The 18,362-nt window shown below is 38.8% G+C and overlaps 2 protein-coding genes across 2 annotated transcripts in view; both read right to left on the reverse strand.

Annotated features, from left to right (window-relative positions):
• The window catches only part of LOC111227219 (E3 ubiquitin-protein ligase rnf213-alpha-like), a 29,483-nt gene extending 20,489 nt beyond the window's left edge, over nucleotides 1–8,994 (reverse strand). The window contains exons 1-20 of the mRNA XM_022752652.1: nucleotides 8,973–8,994; nucleotides 7,244–7,362; nucleotides 6,716–6,855; nucleotides 5,838–6,545; nucleotides 5,517–5,704; nucleotides 5,247–5,414; nucleotides 4,716–4,921; nucleotides 4,301–4,590; nucleotides 3,949–4,208; nucleotides 3,582–3,800; nucleotides 3,282–3,468; nucleotides 3,133–3,188; nucleotides 2,722–2,896; nucleotides 2,453–2,611; nucleotides 2,240–2,338; nucleotides 2,033–2,155; nucleotides 1,594–1,777; nucleotides 1,217–1,390; nucleotides 917–1,069; nucleotides 206–825 (exon numbers count right to left, since the gene is read on the reverse strand). Of these exons, the coding sequence (XP_022608373.1) occupies nucleotides 206–825; nucleotides 917–1,069; nucleotides 1,217–1,390; nucleotides 1,594–1,777; nucleotides 2,033–2,155; nucleotides 2,240–2,338; nucleotides 2,453–2,611; nucleotides 2,722–2,896; nucleotides 3,133–3,188; nucleotides 3,282–3,468; nucleotides 3,582–3,800; nucleotides 3,949–4,208; nucleotides 4,301–4,590; nucleotides 4,716–4,921; nucleotides 5,247–5,414; nucleotides 5,517–5,704; nucleotides 5,838–6,545; nucleotides 6,716–6,855; nucleotides 7,244–7,343 (4,209 nt within the window). The 5' untranslated portion in view covers nucleotides 7,344–7,362; nucleotides 8,973–8,994. The remainder of the gene's footprint in view (nucleotides 1–205; nucleotides 826–916; nucleotides 1,070–1,216; nucleotides 1,391–1,593; nucleotides 1,778–2,032; nucleotides 2,156–2,239; nucleotides 2,339–2,452; nucleotides 2,612–2,721; nucleotides 2,897–3,132; nucleotides 3,189–3,281; nucleotides 3,469–3,581; nucleotides 3,801–3,948; nucleotides 4,209–4,300; nucleotides 4,591–4,715; nucleotides 4,922–5,246; nucleotides 5,415–5,516; nucleotides 5,705–5,837; nucleotides 6,546–6,715; nucleotides 6,856–7,243; nucleotides 7,363–8,972) is intronic.
• Nucleotides 8,995–12,592: 3,598 nt separating this feature from the next.
• LOC111227211 (B-cell receptor CD22-like) lies at nucleotides 12,593–16,680 on the reverse strand. The gene is made up of 8 exons (XM_022752643.1): nucleotides 16,596–16,680; nucleotides 16,240–16,497; nucleotides 15,724–15,999; nucleotides 14,341–14,443; nucleotides 14,203–14,257; nucleotides 13,079–13,206; nucleotides 12,935–12,994; nucleotides 12,593–12,852 (listed from the first exon to the last, which is right to left on the reverse strand). The coding sequence occupies exons 1-8, from the start codon at nucleotides 16,651–16,653 to the stop codon at nucleotides 12,840–12,842; spliced, it is 951 nt and encodes a 316-aa protein (XP_022608364.1). The 5' UTR covers nucleotides 16,654–16,680; the 3' UTR covers nucleotides 12,593–12,839.
• Between the last annotated feature and the right edge of the window lie 1,682 nt (nucleotides 16,681–18,362).

An 18,362-nucleotide genomic window follows, 5' to 3' on the forward strand; every position in this document is an offset into this window, starting at 1 on the left:
ACTGAGTAACTCAGACCCACTCATCACCTTATCACCATTTGTAAAAGAAAGTAATAAGATAATTTCTGTGCTGTTGATATGGACATCAGGGCATGCATTATCCGTACATATACTCAAATACAGTGATGTAATATATGGGTGTACGGACGGGGGTATGCAGCCTGGTAAGGTTTCACTTTAACTGAAAATTATGGGTGCCACTTACAACTTCTGTAAGAGTCTCCAGAACTCTGAAGTCCCCTTGAAGGCAAAGTGTCTCTTTGACCATCATGATGATTTGAGCTGAAGCCACAGCTAGATGAAGCTCATGATACTGCTCGATCTGTTGAACCCTGCTGTGGATCCACTGTTTTTCGGTTGATTTATCAACTCTGCACATGATGTCCAGGTCTTGAGCGAGCTCTTCGTACTTGCCCTTGTACGCCCCGAAGAGCTGGTTGACCTCCTCAAGCCTTATACTGCCATCCTTCAGACAAGTGTAGATGTCTTTGTAGTTGGCATAACACGGCGTGAAAATGTCATCATGTATCACTTCTGGTGTTGCCATAATGTCCACTACTTCATGTTCATCAGGATCAGCGTCTTCCATTTCTTCATTGGCCAGGAGTTTGGCTTGCTTCTCCCAACATACTTGGAAAATGTAACTGTCTCTGAAGGTGTAGAGGTCCTCTGCCATTTTTCTTATGTCTTCATCCAGATTGAAGTAGGTGACAACACCAGTGATGTTAGAGGGCATTTGATCTAACTGATGAACCTCCATAAAAGAGTTCAGGGGCATGATCTCAATGTTGACCTGTTGTCTCTCCTCCATGTCAGCAACATCGACTATCATGGAAATTGAAGATGCAGATGTTAAATTTGTTGCAACATTAGGATCAAACCAAACTGGCTGACTCTACTGACTCAACCATCATACCTGTCATATGTTCCTCAAGTTTGTGGCTCATTGTTAAGAAGATGTCCACAAGCTGCTTCTCGTGGTACACAGCTTTCACTTCATCTTGTCTCCACTGTAACAGCCTCCTCATTTTGGCACTGTCTTTGTATTGTTCATTCTCAGAGAGGCAATCTGTTAATATCAAATCACACACACAAATCTAAATATTTCTATCAGGCCAGTGCACACATATACAATAAGTATGTTTTAGTGTTACTTTTTATTAAATGCTAAACACATTTCTTGGGAAATCTTTAACGAAAATCAGACTGTTCTTACTGATTTTCAGCAGTTCTAAGAAGGCATCTCTCCTCTCTATAATGATATTGAGCAGGCTGATCTTAATGTTTCCGTAGACCAGGTGATTGTTGATGGCTGTGAAGGATGATATGGCGATAGCAAATCTGTCCCTGGCATCTTGCGAGAGCTTCTCAATCAGCTTTTCTTCTGCACCTGTAATGATAAAAATTATAGATCAGTGTTTTATCTAAAACAACAGCAGAGCTTAGTTTGCTTGTTTCGCTTCTGCCACAAAGTCAAAAACTGAGGCCTGGTTTCCCACTGTTAGACAGTGTTTGCTCTTATAAGTTTGAGATCATAGCAGGAGGCACCTTCTACCTCCCTACCCTACAGAATCATTTTGTTTTGAGTAATACCATGTAGTTGGAAGATGTCTTTGGCGGCAGTCCAGGAGAGGAGGTGCTTAAGGACCACTTCTTCATCTTTCGCATAGTTTCCTTGATGGTCCCTTGGCCAAGATTTCTGGATAATGGCTGAGATGAGTTTCCCAAATTTCCAGTTTATCTCAAACCTCTCCAGCAGTTTGCCCTCAGACTTGGTCTGCATATAAGTAAAACAGGAGTGAGCATTACTGTGCATATTTTTAGATAGATGCAGTGAACCTCTGACTCATGCAGTTCCTTCTATTTCTATTTAAGAAAATTCTTGTTAATGTACTTTTAGCTGATTCAATTTGTAATTCTTTCATTTTCACTATAGGATACTACAGATACTGTTCTTAAATATGACCAGGACTGTCATAAGCTGTGCCACTAATGTATGTAATTGTTAAAAGTGAATGAGATGTCTTCATACCTGGCACAAAGGTGTAACAGCCTCAAGAGCACACCTCTCAATAGTAGCTGCAACTTGTGGATGGGAACCACTGAGTTCTTCTATCTTTTTGCAGTAGAATTCTATTTGATCCACAGCAGATTCCTAAAACCACCCAACATAAAGTATATTAATCTATAGTTAAGCAAAATAAAAACCACTGAAATCTGCAAAACATGCATTACATACCTGTTTGTACTTGCCCTCAAAATCCAATGTGAATGTCTGTCTCCATTCTTTTGTGCAATCTTGATCTTTGAATTGGATGGAGATTATGTTGTTCCAAATCTGTAAAACACAACCAACAGAAATGAACTATGAACCAGAATTTTCTGCCAGTGATGAAGTGTGAGCAGCTGTATATTTTGTATTTTATCTACAAATTATAACAAAACAGCTCACTTCAATCTCCTCTGTGGCCTCAACTCGGTACAGCGATGTCAGACCCCTGTTGAGCAAACCCTGTCTGAAGGACCGACTCATCCAGGCTCTCATGGTGGCCATTGCCTGAGAGATCAAGTCTTTTGCATCTCCCTGCTCTTTGTCCCCTTCTTGAGTCTCCTGAATGAGAATTATTAGTACGGTTAGTAGTAAAACTAGTTAGTTAGTACAAGTTCAGCAAGACTTAATTCTGGTTGAAATGGCTTGTTCATATGACTCACTTCACATACCTGTTGCTTTTTACAATGAACAAAGTTTGACACTGATGCAACCAAATTCATGCAGGCTACAGGAATACCAAGGTAGTTCTGAGTATATGATGCTGGTTTGACTCCTTTGCAGATCTTCTCTAACAGCTTTACTGCTGTTGCCAGACACTCTCTCCTGTAAGCCTCGGTAAAGTGACTACGATGAACAAAACGAAGAATGGGAGATTAAAGGACCAAATTAGACAAACATGTCACCCTCCAAGGAGAAATTTCCTTTCATGAACAGAAAAATACTCATACATTAACATGGAAAGAATAAAACATAAGTCTTAGACAATGACAATTTTCCAACAAACTGATCTGTCTGTGTCTGTGACTTCATGACTTAAAAATTCAATAGAAAATCAGCTAAATTTAAAATAGGGAAATAACCTGTATTTTTCTTCAATGAGATGCCCTTGGATATGTGAGAGAATGTCAGATACTGTCTGTAAAACAGAGATTCAAGAGCATTAATTCATTTACTGAGATGTACCATAACCCTTTAAATGTACTATTTTCAACTAATGTTTCCACTTCACCTCGAAGTTACTGTAGTCAATTTCCACAGGAGCTTTAATACTGAAAATATGAAGCATGTCCAAAAGCTCAGCTTTAATGTTGATGGTGATCAGTTCGTCAATGGACATCAGGTACAAGCAGGATCGCACAAAAAGTGCATCCACCTCCATTAAGTGACTGTGGCTTTTCATCACATTCACCAGTGCCCTGAAACAAGAGAGCAATCAAATATCGCACAGTAGTACCCATCTATTTCCAAATAAATGCACTGGAAGATGGTTGTGTAAGCTACACTTTGGTGAAAGCAGAAGGACTCGTACTTCCTATCTTGACTGTTGATGTATGGTGCTGCTGAGGTACCCAAGTCAAGGCCTTGCAAACCTGCCCAAGATAAGCCGTGCTTCAAGTTTCCTGAAGTTGGTACTTCAAAGGGCTTTGTGGTGCCTTTGAGGAGGTGGAGGAGCGGTAGTACCAGAATCCATCGGGGCATTCCCGTTGTTTTCACAGTGGTTATCAGATGCGTCAACTTTTCTGGCAGACTACAACAATGATAATTTTATGAGCATCTGAACAGAAAATTCATTACTAGAACAACAGTAGATTATTACTCTTTAGTCTTTAGCAGATAATTACTTGTCACATTAATTATTGATAATTACTGGATCATTGAAAAGATTAGGTACCTACTTTATGATATTAGAGACATCTTGAGAAAAAACTGCCCAGTACTGAAGGAAACCATCTTTGTCTAGTTTGGGTAAACACAGCACAGTGCAGAGTCGATGGAGCTCAGCATTATCCAGTTTTAATCGATACTGTCTCCATAAACAGAGCATGATCACTGCCGCTCTCATGGGGTCCTGAATGTAGAGACTCTTCCCGTCTCCATCCTTCAGCAACTGAGGGATCATGTTTGTCACCATGAACTCTTTCAGCATCTTCCTCACCTAGGAAATCAACATGAGACACAAAGTGGGGTAAGTAGAGTTTGCGATACCTGAGGGCATCTAGATTTAGTATAAAAAGTTTGTGAACTTACATCTTCTTCCCCATAGTTTAAGGAGTACCATTTCCTTTGTTTCTCTTCATACACAAAAGGCTCTCCGTAAACCTGAAAGAACTGATTCAGCTGGCTGAAAAAATTTCTCAAATTGGTATCAGTCCAGCTCCTGAGAAGATCAAATATGGTCTCCAGCATTATATTCCCTGCAATCTCTCTACCTTGAATCAGACTCTTCCTTTGTTCAGGCCAAATTTTGTCTTTAAAGCGTGTGAATATGTCCTTTGATGGCTCAGCACAGATGATGTCATCATATTGATGCCAGTCCCCTTTTACAAAAAAGATACAACAGATATTTAACCATGTGTAATGCAAATACATCATAATATTATAATCAGTTGCTGTTTGTACACAGGCAAATATAATTACAGTTTAAGGCGGAGGTTACATTTACCGTCGTTATTGATGAGGTGGGGTTTCACAAACAAACATCTGTTGGTAGTGTGGTGTGCAGAATCCATTTTGTATATGTACTCAAACTCATATGTTTTCTTCTTATTCTTAAAGACAACATATTTGTACGGGATGGACACAGACACGGCCTCTTTTTTGATTGTCGTCAGTCTGCCCTCAACCAGAAAACCATGTTCTCCAAGATTCCTGTGTGAAAAGAAAAAGAAATTCAAATGTGCATAGTGTAAATCAGAGCCACTTATTCCTCCCTCTGCCACAAGGGGAAGCAGCTTAACCCTGAGTTGGGGATCGTAGATGTAGTCAGAACCGGTTTGTCAAGTACGACAGTGATTGTAGTGGAAACTATGCATGTTCCAGCAAGGAAAGAGAAACAAAAACAGAAAATGTAAAGTCTCTATTTTTCCAAATGAAAACTACAAATCGGCAGATACATTTTTAGATGTAACATTGTTGTACCCACAGTGAAAGCCACCACGTGAGCTTTGCTGACTATTCAGTCAAATATAAGTACCTGGTCACAGACAGCTCAACTGCATTTTCATTCCATGACCCAATGGGAGACCCAGCCTTGATGAAGATATGATCTTCATCTGGATCAAATTTGAAATCCTTTGAGAGAACAGCATGAAAGTAAATCGTGAGTCTGTCACATGCAGCGATGGTCTGGTTCCTGGTCGGCCTAAAAAACAAATAGAAAAATACTGTAGTAAATATGATGAAACAGAAATAAAACTGGCAAAGGTAATCTAAAGGAAATGTGTATCTGAGAGAACTTCATTACCTTTTGGGTGGTGGGGCAGCTGGGGTAGCTGGGGTGTTGGATGTTGTGTTATCTTTACTGCCGCCTTTAGTTCCCTTGTCACCACCTGAGGTTTTTGCTGGAGTCGAGTCCTGCCCACTTCCAGACTGCTGAACCTCCATGTGCTCGACTGGCTTCTCTGGGTCCACACTGGAGCCTTTGGTGTCAGCCTTTATAAGGAGCATTAAATATTTATGCTAAAGATACACCTTCAACACATGAGGATGTCTACACTAAAAGAATAAAATGTAGGTTTGTGTTTGTCAGTAATGATACATACTCATACATTTTAGTCAACATTACCTTTGATGATGTTTGAGAACCGAAAACCATCTTTTCTTCAGATGCCACAGTGTGCTTTGGTTTCTGCTCCTGCTGACTCTTTCCCTTCTGTTTGGTTTGTCCCGTCTGTTTCACATTTGGTTCCACGTTGGCATTCTGGTCCAGTGTAGGTTGTTTAGTGCTGACTGTGTCTTTCTTAGATTTTTTCCTGTCCGTCTTTTGATCTTTAGGGTTAGTGGCCGTCGTTCCTATACCTGAACCTGACTGAGGAGTCGTACTTGTGCTGTCCTCTGAGGTGGGATGTTGAGTCGGAGTGTCAGCTGGTGCTGTTGTGGGTTTCTGATCCTGAATTGATTTCTGTGCATTGCTCTCTCCTTCATTAGAGTTACCCGGAGCTTCCTCCACCTGCCTCACTGTACTTGTCTCTTCTGTGGCAGCGGCCTTTTCACTTTGAATGACTTGTGTGCCTTCAGAATTAGGTTCAGCAGTACTGTCAGCTACTGAGAAACTAGGCTGGCTCTCCATTGAGGAGAACTCATCTTGGAGTGAGTCTGGTGTTTCATCCATTGCATTGTTTGAGCCTTCACTGTCAGAAGAGTCTCTCCCGTCCTGCGTCCTCTTCTTCTGGTTGTCTCCCGGGGGGATGTGTGACAGGTCGGAGTGGCTTTGATCTTGGTCTGACAACATGTTGCCATCTTTCTTCTTTTTGTTCTTCTTCTTCTTTTTTTTCTACAAAGACAAGAAGGTAGAGAATCAGTTTTAAAATCCACTTTACTGCTAATGTGAAACCATGTCACTGTCCTCAAAGCACAATTAAAGGAACACTTGTCAATATGATGCAAAACAATCTGCATGCTAAAAATGGAAAAGCAAGTCAACACAATGTCAGTTACACTCACCCTCTTCTTTGGGTTGGTGATGGTCTCTTCATTAGGTCGTTTGGGGGATTTGTTGGGTTCTGTGCTGTCCGTGGGTGGGATGTTTTTGTCCATTGTACCTTTCAAGTCTGCCACCAAGGATTTGGGCTGACTATCTGCATCTGGATTAAAGACACATGTTTTTAAGAAATATAGCACATATCAAATATCATTCTGTGAAAAAGATGTGTGGAAAACCACTGCGACTATTAGAATGAAGCATAACCACACCACAGGAGTTATCATCACTACTGCATGTGGCCGTAGAATAATACATTTTATCCAAATCCAAAACCAAATCACGCCAGGTAGCTGGTTAAATGATTTGAAGGTGGAGGCATTCTACATTAAAATCTTGCCAAGAATACACATGCTATCACTGTTGACCCATCTGGTAATAATGTACAATAAACTTCATATGTTCTCCAAATAGTTTTCTCAATTCTGTACTAACAAACATTACAACATAATTTATATCATCAAACCAATTTTCTCAATGAATCTACTCACCCTGTGTGTCTGCAGGTTGGACAGACAGCTTCTGGCCACAGTTACTGCAAAACTTGGCAGTTTTCTCCAAAACATTATGGCCACAATCTGAACACTTCATCTTCACACTTCAGCGTTCTCTGCAAAGGAAGAAACAGTCTTTACTAAAAATCATGTAAATGTCCTACCATGTACCGGATTCCTTTCACTTTCAATTTTGCCAGTTGAGGTCTCATGGCACTGTTTTTTATCTCTACTGAAGAACAAAACAACTACCCGGAGCACAGTTGTTTCATTTGGACTTTGTACAGTCTTACCAAACTAAACTGACCTATAAACATTTCATCAACTGCTTGCAATGGAAATAACTTGGCAACAGCGCCAGCGAGCCGCTCCACGCCTACTTTTAGTTCCGCAAATATCCAACAATAAACTCATTTCAGCCAAAGAGCAGAAAAAAACAGGAGGTCTCACTGCGCAATAGAATAAAAGCCTATTCAAAAGATACTACACTAACCTGGAGTTTCAGAAAGATAACACTTACAACGGGTACTCCTGTGTCGAAAAAGTTGAAAGCCTTGTTCAAACTTAAAATATCTAACACATGTTCTCCTTGACATTCCTCAAGGAGCAGTAGATAGATTAGACAGTGTATTTAATAAGACCGGATGCCTGTTTATCGTTCCTAGACACTCCCTTTATACACTCCCAACTGCAGTCACGGTAACTTGTACAACAACATTATAAAAAGACACATAATGTAAATCACCCTTAGTCTACAAATGTCAAATCCTGCATCACATCAAAAATGAGTCAAAGAACTACTTTTTTTTTTTTTTTTACATGTGATCACCACTGCTGCTAAACTCTCTCTCTCTCTCTCTCCTCTCTCTCTCTCTCTCTCTCTCTCTCTCTCTCTGTCGAAACCCTCAGGACTCCTGTCCACACACTAATGGGACAGTTAGTTCTAACGTTTAAACCCACAAATACAAGTGTTATGATGAAAACCAATTGTTGTTGTGATTACTTTTCCAATGACAATCTGTAAAAATGTTTTCGCATCGCTAAAATCATAATATTGATAAGCAAGAACAAATGCAAAGAAATTTCCAGGAGATAAGCTTGGTAGTTTACTTAATTACAAAGGCAGGAACACTGCAAACAAACTATGAAAGTGTCGAGTGAATCCTCTTCTCAATTAAAAGATCTTTAGCTCCACAGCAGCCAATCACGTATTTGCCTCGCAAGTCATGATTTAAGTCATTTCCTGTTGTGACTGCAGTCTATAACTTACCATTGAAATGCTACCTAAACAAACGCAGTAACCACCATTATTATTAAAGTATCGTAACACATGTATGAATTGCAGTAACAGCCCTGTGTCACACTAAAGAAGTATCTCTGCAACATTGTATAACGAGCTAACCAAGTCGCTCTGTAGCAGCCAGTGTAATGAGCTGCGTAGCTAACATTAGCACGGTCCGTTCGCTCCTGACTCATTTTCCACAATAAACAGACAGCGAGAATAAAAAAAAAATGTGCAGATGCTATGACAGGCGTCAGCTGATTCACATCCCATTTAAACCCCATTTGAGCCAGACCTATTTAGAAGTGTCCTGTGACAGACAGGTCTGGTAGCTGCTCCAGCTAATAGGATTAGTTTATCCCTACTTTGTCATAACATTAACTTCTGATGTTGTCGCCTCCAGCTTTCTACAAAACAGTAATATAGAGTTTTCAGCAGTCCTACCTGAGTTGATTCTTCTGTTCTGCAAAAGGAAAAGTCCGCAAGTCATGTCTATTCGAGCTGCTTTGTACCGGCGCAGTCACATCTGCGACATACTTTCGTTTCATTTCCGCATGTCTTCTAAAAGTTTCGTTTTGTCAGAAATGGGAGTCGACTAATAAAATGTACTTTCTAAATGAATCATATTATTATTTTTCCAAACTGGTGAGGATGACAGAGCAGGATTCTATGCATAGCGTGGAAAATAATTCAGTGAGACTGCTTACTGTAACCAGGTGGTTCTATCAACCTGTTATAATGACGCTCTAAAATACAGATTTCTCAATTTCATTCCTGATAATCAAGTACAAGTGCTTATAACACAATAACTACAGATTAATTATCTGTTATGGCACAATCCAGGAGCGAATATTTGCCTTCTTATAATAAATTATCATTTGAAATGGACCATAATTATGGTCCTTAAGAGTGTTTTAGTTACTCGTTCCTGGATTGTATGAATTTGTTTAAATGCTTTTTTTTCATTATGAAATATCTTTATTTTCTCTTTACAGAAAGCATTAAGATGTACAGAACTGTGCAAAGGTTTCAGGCATTAAATTAAAGTGGGGCTACTTTCAAAAATAATGTCAGGAATTGTTTTTATTTAACAGTTAACTTCATACAAAGTGTAGTACATGGAGAAAAAAAAAAGTAAATCGATATCTGGTGTGACAACCCTTTGCCTTTAAAACAGCACCTGTTCTCCTCTGTACACTGGCACTTTTTTTCATGGTAATCCCAGACTGACTCCATGTTGTTGACATCAGGGACTTGTGGTGGTCATACCATCTGTAGCAGGACTGAAACTGAAATTAAAATCTCTGTGTTAGTTAAGGAGGATTGTGGGGCAAGTAAGTAAAAGGTCATCTCAAAGTATGCAGAAATTCACTTGAACATTCATTGTTAAGTACAGTCACTGGTTAGACAGATAGTTTGATCTTAAAGCATTTAGCAAAGGCTCACAGAGAAAAGTGTCTGCTTATGGATGTATTTTACTTTCATAGAGCAAAAACCAGCTGCTCAGTAGTTATTCAGTTGTGGTCAATAGCAATAGTTAACTGTGGTTATAAGCTACTCATTCCCCCATGATGTCTTTAAGTGTATAACTATGAAGCAAGACATCACTGGATAAACTTAAACATAGAGGGTGGTGTGCTTTCTTACTACAGCAAAATGTCAGATATTTTATATACTTAATAGGCATGGTGTATGTTGTAAGGTTGTATTTGTTTTGCATGTTGGCAACTTTGGTTTAAGGATGTTAAGAATGTGAACCTTAGGTAAGCTGCTGACCTTTGGGGGAGTCCATCACACATCTGGGTTTTATGGTTATATTTATCTACATCCCTGCAGAGATTTAGTGATGCACTCCCCTCCAGGAGGATGTGAGCAATAATACCCAGATCAATTTAGGATATAAGCAGCTCAAGTTCTGTCATTCAGTGAGAGACTTGGTGTACCCAGCACCAGATCTGTCCTTTGTGCACAAATAAAACAGCCAAACTGAAGTGTTGACTTGTTGGCCTGATTTGTACACTTTTTCATCTTTCGGTCACGAGAAATCATCTTTTCAATGTCCCCTCCAACATGGAAAAGTCAGGTTTGTTTCATTGGCATTTTAAAGTGACATGAATTTGGGCTGAGTGAAGGGTGAAGACAGTAAACACAGAGTACTTGTCTTCAGGTAAACTGATCCTTAGCCATGATTGCAGCTCTTGCATTGTTCTCTCTAGGTACAGCAAAAATCTACACTGTGTGCTGCTGTATTGGTCACTCAAATTAGACCCACACAATCCTGTTCCTGTAAAACTCTCAGTAAAAGGGTAACACGCTCAATATGGATTTGTTTATTGTTACACTGAGCAACCTGGGATGACCTTCTCTTCTGTTATGAGCTGCACCTCTCTACAGCTCTTATATGAAACCCACTCATCCATGAAGGAGAGCTGTGTTTTACATGTGTTAGAGTCATGGAGGCTCAACACTAACTTGCCTGAGGGTGCTATGCTTTGAAATTGCCAGCGGAGGGCAGAATAACCCGGAATTTGAAGAGGTTCAGGTAACAATTTGATATGAAGTGCAGCAGTGCAGGGACTCTTTATTTTTTTATTTTTTTATTTTTACTACAACCAGAGAACTGAACCAAAGGATTTCACATATGGATGCTGTGCTTATTAAAAAAAAAAAAAAAAAAAAAAAAAAAAAAAGTTATCTTAGAAAAAAATAATTTTACAAACACGACTGAAGCTGCTGCATGCATGAGTCAAGTTAAGAAAAAAACCACATCAGTGGATACTATTGAAATAACCATACGAGCAGCTGTTTGCAGGGTGTTAAGACACTCATAGAACCACAGAGCTTTTCTGAGTTGTTTACTGTCAGATGCAGTTATACAAGAAGCATGTCGGAGCCATTTTGCCCATTGGCCTGCATTTAGGGGCCTCTACCAAAAGGCTATTAATGGCTATTAAAATAGCTATTAATGATGAATGTTTGCGTAATAAAAGTGCAGGTGTATTATTTCACATATACATCAATGAAACCCTGGAGGACGACCAGGCAGATGTTGTGAGAGGACATTCTTCAAACTTTCAGGGCGATGACACAGTGTTACATGAACAAAAGACTGAACCTTAATGAGAGTCGTGAGCAAAACTGTTTCACGTTCACTCAAGGAGCAATTTTACCCTGAAAAACTCTCCAGTAAGAGCAAAAGTGCTTTCTCTTACTGTTTCACTGTACAGTTTTTGTTTTGCTCTCATTTGTCCAATATAATAGTTTATGCTTCACATCAATGTATGATTTAATTTCTTTCACATATTTTCAACTTTTCCAGCCCATTGGACCTGAAGCAATTGTCTATAGCCTCAGTAGGGGATATAATTTAGTAAGCTCCTCCTGAGAACCTCAGGGATGTAAGACTACAGAAAGCAAATTAACTTTTGCTGTGCCAAAAAAAAACAAAACAAGAGCATCTCTAATTTGCAAAACACCAAGCACCAGAAAGCACCTTGACAACCAGTGAGTACATCCACGCACATTTGACCTAGAGGCATGATGAAAGGAATAAAATAACCTGCACTAAAAGACACATATTCTAACATACTTTTTGATCATCTTGAGATTGACACTGGTTGCCCGTACACAACAGCCTCCTGTAAAACTGACAACATATGAGTATGTGTTCTCTCTCTTAAATTAAATCGAAGGCAACTGGACTTGTATTTGTCTGTGGAAGACGTTTCGCCTCTTATCCAAGCGGCTTCATCAGTTCATCATGTATTGGTCTCTCTAGTCCGCACTAGTCTGAGGAGAGAGATTAGAGAGATTACTATGACCTGGACGAATGAGAACATTCACAAACAGATTGCTGAGAAATTTGGGTTGGATACCTCGTCAGACTAGTGCGGACTAGAGAGACCAATACATGACGAACTGATGAAGCCGCTTGGATAAGAGGCGAAACGTCTTCCACAGACAAATACAAGTCCAGTTGCCTTCGATTTAATTTAAGAGAGAGATTACTATGACCTGGACGAATGAGAACATTCACAAACATATGAGTATGTGCCATTATTAAAGAAATAGCTGGTGTAAATGTATTAATTCTGTAGAAAATATCCTCTTCATTCCTCTTCCTTTATCTTAAGTAAACTGCAGCATTCACCTAAATTCCATTTGACTTTTATAATAGTGCCCTTTCTTCATTTATGAGCAACAAGATTTAGCATTGTTCCTGTTTTTGTTTTGATATTTCAGCACATTTTTTTCCTTCCTGTTACTGCAAAACAGCATGTGCCTGTCAGAGATGTTCAGTGTATGACGGGTTCAAGATGTGGTCCTTTGAAAAGAAGGAGAAGAAAATGTTTGCACTTAGTCGTGACAATCATTTATGAAATGTGGAAGTGCTTGCTGAGCTTTACCTGCACACTGAGCTGTAAACCACACCATCGTCATCATTATGCGAGTCCATCTGCTGCTGCCTGGAAGTGATATAGTTGATGAGTACACGTGCCTCTAATGCAAAATACATTATTTGAAAAATAACAGTTGTAAAAATATCTCACCTGTTTGACTTTCTCTTGATGTTGAAGTCAACAGTTATGTAGATGAGTTCTGTTGATGCTCCCTCACACTGATTTCCTTCTTGTGACTGGCTGTTTTCAAACACGGGCCAGTTGAGATAGATTACATTCTAGATACAACCATATATAAGACATGACGTGATTAATGCAGAACAGTGTTCTTTTCTTATGTTAAATTCTAACTTTCTGTTTCATTTCTGAGTGACCTCATGACCCCTTTACCTACACAACAAAAACAACCTCAGTTATCTGATATCCATCAAGAGTTCAGAGATAACCTGTTTAACATGTTAGCAGACAATCTCAGTGCAAGTCCCTAACAGGTTAACCTTTAATATACAGCGTATAGAGTACATACACTCAGCGAGCACTTTATTAGGAACATTTGTACACCTGCTCATTCATGCAATTATACGATCAGCCAATCGTGGCAGCAGTGCAATGCGTAAAATATGCAGATGCATGTCAGTAGCTTCAGTTTGTGTTCACATCAAACAACAGCATGAATCCATGAATCCAACCTTCTTTGTGTCAACAGTCCACTCTGGTGATGGTGCTGTAATGGTGTGGGGAATGTTTTCTTGGCAGACTATGGTCCCCTTGATACAGATCTCTCATTGTTTGAATCCCTATCTGACTATTGTTGTTGACCATGTGCATCCCTTTATTGGCACAATTCACCATCTTCTAATGTCTACTTCCAGCTTGATAATGCACCATATCACAAAACAAAAGTCGTCTTAAACTGGTTTTGTGAACATGACAATGAGTTCAGTGAACTAACCCTAACACTCCCCAGTCACCAGATCTGAACCCAGTACAACACCCTTGGGATGTGGACAGGACTTTGGCAGCAATCTACGGAAATTATGTGCAGCAATCATGTCAACATGGACCAGAATCTCAAAAGTTTCCATCATGTTGTGGAATCAATGCAAGGAAGAAATGAGGGCGTTTTGAGAGCAAAGGGAGGCCCTACACAGTATTAGCATGGTGTTCCCAAAGTGCTTGGTGAGTGTATGTCACACAGCTCTAATTCACATACAAAATCAGAACATAATAGAATCATAATTAACTTTAAATAGTTAATATAAGGATAGTGCCACCTGATTGAACGCCTCACAATCAGTCTCTGGCGCTCTTGTCCTTCCTTTGTTTAGTCTGAAAACAAATAGACTTTGTATCATCATCACATGATCGTTGTATATGAGATCAAATAGTGATATAATGTAAATACAGCTTACCTCCTGACAGCAATAATAATGGTCACAATCAGAAGTGCAGTAACAGTAGCAGCAGTAGTAATGATGACTACATTTCTGGTAAATACGCTGTTTGGAGAAAATGCTGAAAGGAAATAGGCAGTTTATAAGCCTTGGGACATAATTAAAATGTTCTACAGTGATCATTTCAAATAAACTGAACAATGTTAACCGACTACTTTATTATGTACACCTGTACAATCCTATGCTCACAAAACTGCTAGGTTAAAAAATAACCCAACCTTAACCCCACTGCTGGGTTAACTATGGACAGAACATATGTTGGGGTTGGTTTGACCCAAGAGCAAGGTTTTACGATTTAACCCAGAATGCTGGGTTGTTCAACAACAATAATAATGTCATTGTGTACTTAGTAATTTCCCATAATCACACAAACACAGAGAGAGGCCACTGTAAATGTGCATTTAATTAGTTATGCATGAATACAAATGTACCACTCCATTTTTAAACACTTTTGTTCTGGGTGTGTTTATCGTATTGTATTTTGAAATGCCTAAAATAAAGTTAAGTACACATTATTTTGTCTTTATGTAAATGCATTTTATGTTAACTAGATATAGCACTTAATGGCCAAACATAGCCAGATGCAGAGATAGCAGCTATGTTACTGACACTATCTTTGATTTTAGAATTATCATAATGTTCACTTTTTTTGTTTACTAAAATGATTGTTAAAGTTAGTTCACCAGCCACCACCCAGACCCCACCCTGCCCTTTGCAAATGAGATAAATAAATAAGAAATATAGGTCAAGTATTCACATTAACCCACTATAAAATCCTGCCCTCTGTGTTGTCCAAAGGAAAGCAAGGACGGTGCTGAGCAGAAAAATGAACGAACCAACCGCTATTGAACTGCAAACTGCGAACTTGCACCCCTAACAACTCCCTCGACCAAGCCGAATCAACCAAACAATGTGTTTACAGAAGCAACCAAGCACTTTTTGGAGTGTGTGCAATCCAATAAAATTGTTCTGCCATAAAGTCTACTTTTATGATGCCTATATAGTTTTTATTTGCCACTGGACTTAACTGTTATATTCAGGGGTGTTTATTCTACCCCCACATGTGAGGACACAGAAATTAGAAACATTTCTCTGTGTAATGTATTCCAATACTTCATTAATTATGACTTCAGTAAAAACATATACGACAATGTCAACAAAAACTGTACAATTTGTAAATGTGGGCTTTATGGCAAAGCCGATTTTATTGAATTACAATAGATTGCACAGGTGTACCTAATAAAGCATAAACTATAAAACCAATTTACTATGCAACTGTTCATGATTTTATCTGAGAATGACATTATAGGATTGGTAATATGAGCATGTTAACCAACTTACCTTTAACCTTTAAAGTCACAATAGAAGAGTTTTGACTCCCATGTTTGTTAGTGGCACTGCAGAAGTACTGGCCATCAACGGCAGGAGAAACCACCCTAAAGTGCAGTTCAAACTTATTTCCAACAGAAACGACGCCCGTATCACGATCAACTATTTTAAACCAAGTATAATTCTCCACTGGTGGGTTTGCATAGCTGCTGCAGGTGAGAGTTATTTTGCTACTGGCTTCTACCTCCGTCGATGGTCTGGCAGACCCTGATGTGTTTTTAGGGCCATCTGAAAGACAATAAGAGTCATCAGCCGTCACACTCATGTTGCAAACTAAAATAATGAATTTGTTTGGCATTTGAGTGTCTGTATTGTGCAAATCAAAATGACAAGATAAAATTAAGACACTTAATGCCTCAGTGATACAAGAGTTTAGTTCATTCAGACATCGTGTGCACTGTAGAATTAATTTTCTCTGTCTTAGATTTCTTTGTTTCTTGAAGTATTGATCCTGTGTCCAGTACTCACGTTCAACATTAATATTTATGACTTCTGAACTTGTTCCTTTGTGTGTTGTTATGGAACAAGTGTAGTTTCCAGAGGTTGTGGAGGAAATGTTGCTTAAATAAAGTGCACGTCCTTCACTTATAGCTTTTCCATTCTTAAACCAGGTGAAAGCAGATGAGAGGTCACCACCATTACAGCTGTTTATGCAGGTCAGATTCACAGAGTCGCCTTCTTTCATTGTTCCATTTCCATTCGTTTTCGTCACCAAAGTCTTCAGATCTAGAAGAGTGACGTGCTGCTTGAGTTTCAAACTTTGTAGATTCGAGTGCAGAGAAGATACACAACTCTATTTTGTTTAAGAAAAAGAACAAACTTACCAACAATATCTAATTTTGAGCCACCTATACCAGTCCATTTGTCATCTGGGAGGTTCATCTCAAATCTAAATACATATTTACCTGTATCATTATGCTCTACTTGGTCTACTCTAAATGAACAATTGTTAATTGTGTCACCAATATACTGAAACCTTGAGGTGTTATCTACTGATTTGCTGTTAAATATGAAGGGACCCTCATAAAAATTATTCCTTTCATGACCCCACATGACACTTTGCACTTTCTTGTTGTAAGGATGGTCAAATGAACATGGAATGACAACAGACGAGCCTTTCACTGCACAGATATTTTTCAGTTGATAGTCCACTTTCCACTCTTTGCAGAGAATACCTGAAATAAATGTGTTCATTCATTCTTTGTTAAATCATATAATTTAATCATCATAATATTACCTTAAATGAGATATAAGTGCTGTACTTACCAGACAGAATCAGAAGCATCTGTGTCCAGGTCAAGTTTCTGCGTTCAGAGCACATGCTGAAACTCTTCCCAGTCAAGTAATCATAAAGCTGCTAATCAAGATACATTTGTTTTCTACTCAGAAAATAGTGTTACTTTGTCCTTCCTCTTCTTCCTTTACTAAGTACAGCTTTTTGTAAAGATTTGGATCACCCTGAAATCAGGTCATACACACACACTGCAGACTCGGTGCACTGCTTAAATTTGAACATGTGAGGTATATACACATGAAACCAGGCCCTGCTTAGAGGAAATATATCACGCACCAGTGATGTTGCTTTCTTGTGGTGAAACAACTGCCAGAGCCACTGCCACTTTTTTGGTTTTTTTTTGTTTTTTTGGGGTTTTTAAAAAAAAAAACACAATTAGATGATACTGACCGATTGTTTTATTCAAGTTCCACATTTACTTTTGGTAACTTGGAGCTTAAATGGAAAACTGTATATATTTTATACCTGTAACAAAAAATCGGCTATTAAAGGGGAACCCCATTGGTTGTTTACAGGACTGAGGGAGTTGTACTGCATATCTGAAAACAGTTGTTAAAAGCCTTTTGTGGTTTCAGAAGGAGCTGCACAACATATGATAAACTGACTCAAATGATGACACTTGTGAGTCAGCGTTGGGGAAACAAACTTGCATTAAAAAACTTTTTTTTTTTTTGCTTCTTTGATGAAACCCTGTGATAAGTTCCATCAATTGACATTAATCTTTGTTGCAGGCAACCCCCACTCTGCTGTAACACTGAGGGGAAGCAGAGGGAAGAAAGGGCATCATGTGAAAATGTGTCAGTAGGGTGTCAGACTCTCGTTGTTTAGGCACGACTTGAACAATTAAATGGTACACACTAGACTGAGGAAGATTTATGAAATCTCATAAACACACAGCCGGAAAAACCATTGCAACAGTAGGAAAATGATGCATATCAAAGACGTGTATCACTTTTACAGATTCATATCGTGGTAGGAAGTTGCTGGAATACTTTATTTTGCATGTTTCAATAGTCAGTTTCATACCATTTCATTACACGTATTAGTGTTAAGTTGAAGATGTCTGTTTTTGATATTTTTCATGTTTTTCCTATTGTCTGGATTATTATCTTTACTGTAATGATTTGTAAGAAAATAAAACAAAAGATTATGAAGCAAATAACCTGAAAAAATGTATTACTGCACAAAACTGATTGTTTTTTGGGAAATTACAGAGGTTCAATATGTGAAGTCTTCAACAGTTGGGTCCTGAAAAAGAAAAGGAAAATTTTTGTAGTGAAGATGTCTTCACAAATAT

The sequence above is a fragment of the Seriola dumerili genome, unplaced genomic scaffold, assembly GCF_002260705.1.
Source record: "Seriola dumerili isolate Sdu_G_001 unplaced genomic scaffold, Sdu_1.0 BDQW01000169.1, whole genome shotgun sequence".
Taxonomy (NCBI): domain Eukaryota; kingdom Metazoa; phylum Chordata; class Actinopteri; order Carangiformes; family Carangidae; genus Seriola; species Seriola dumerili.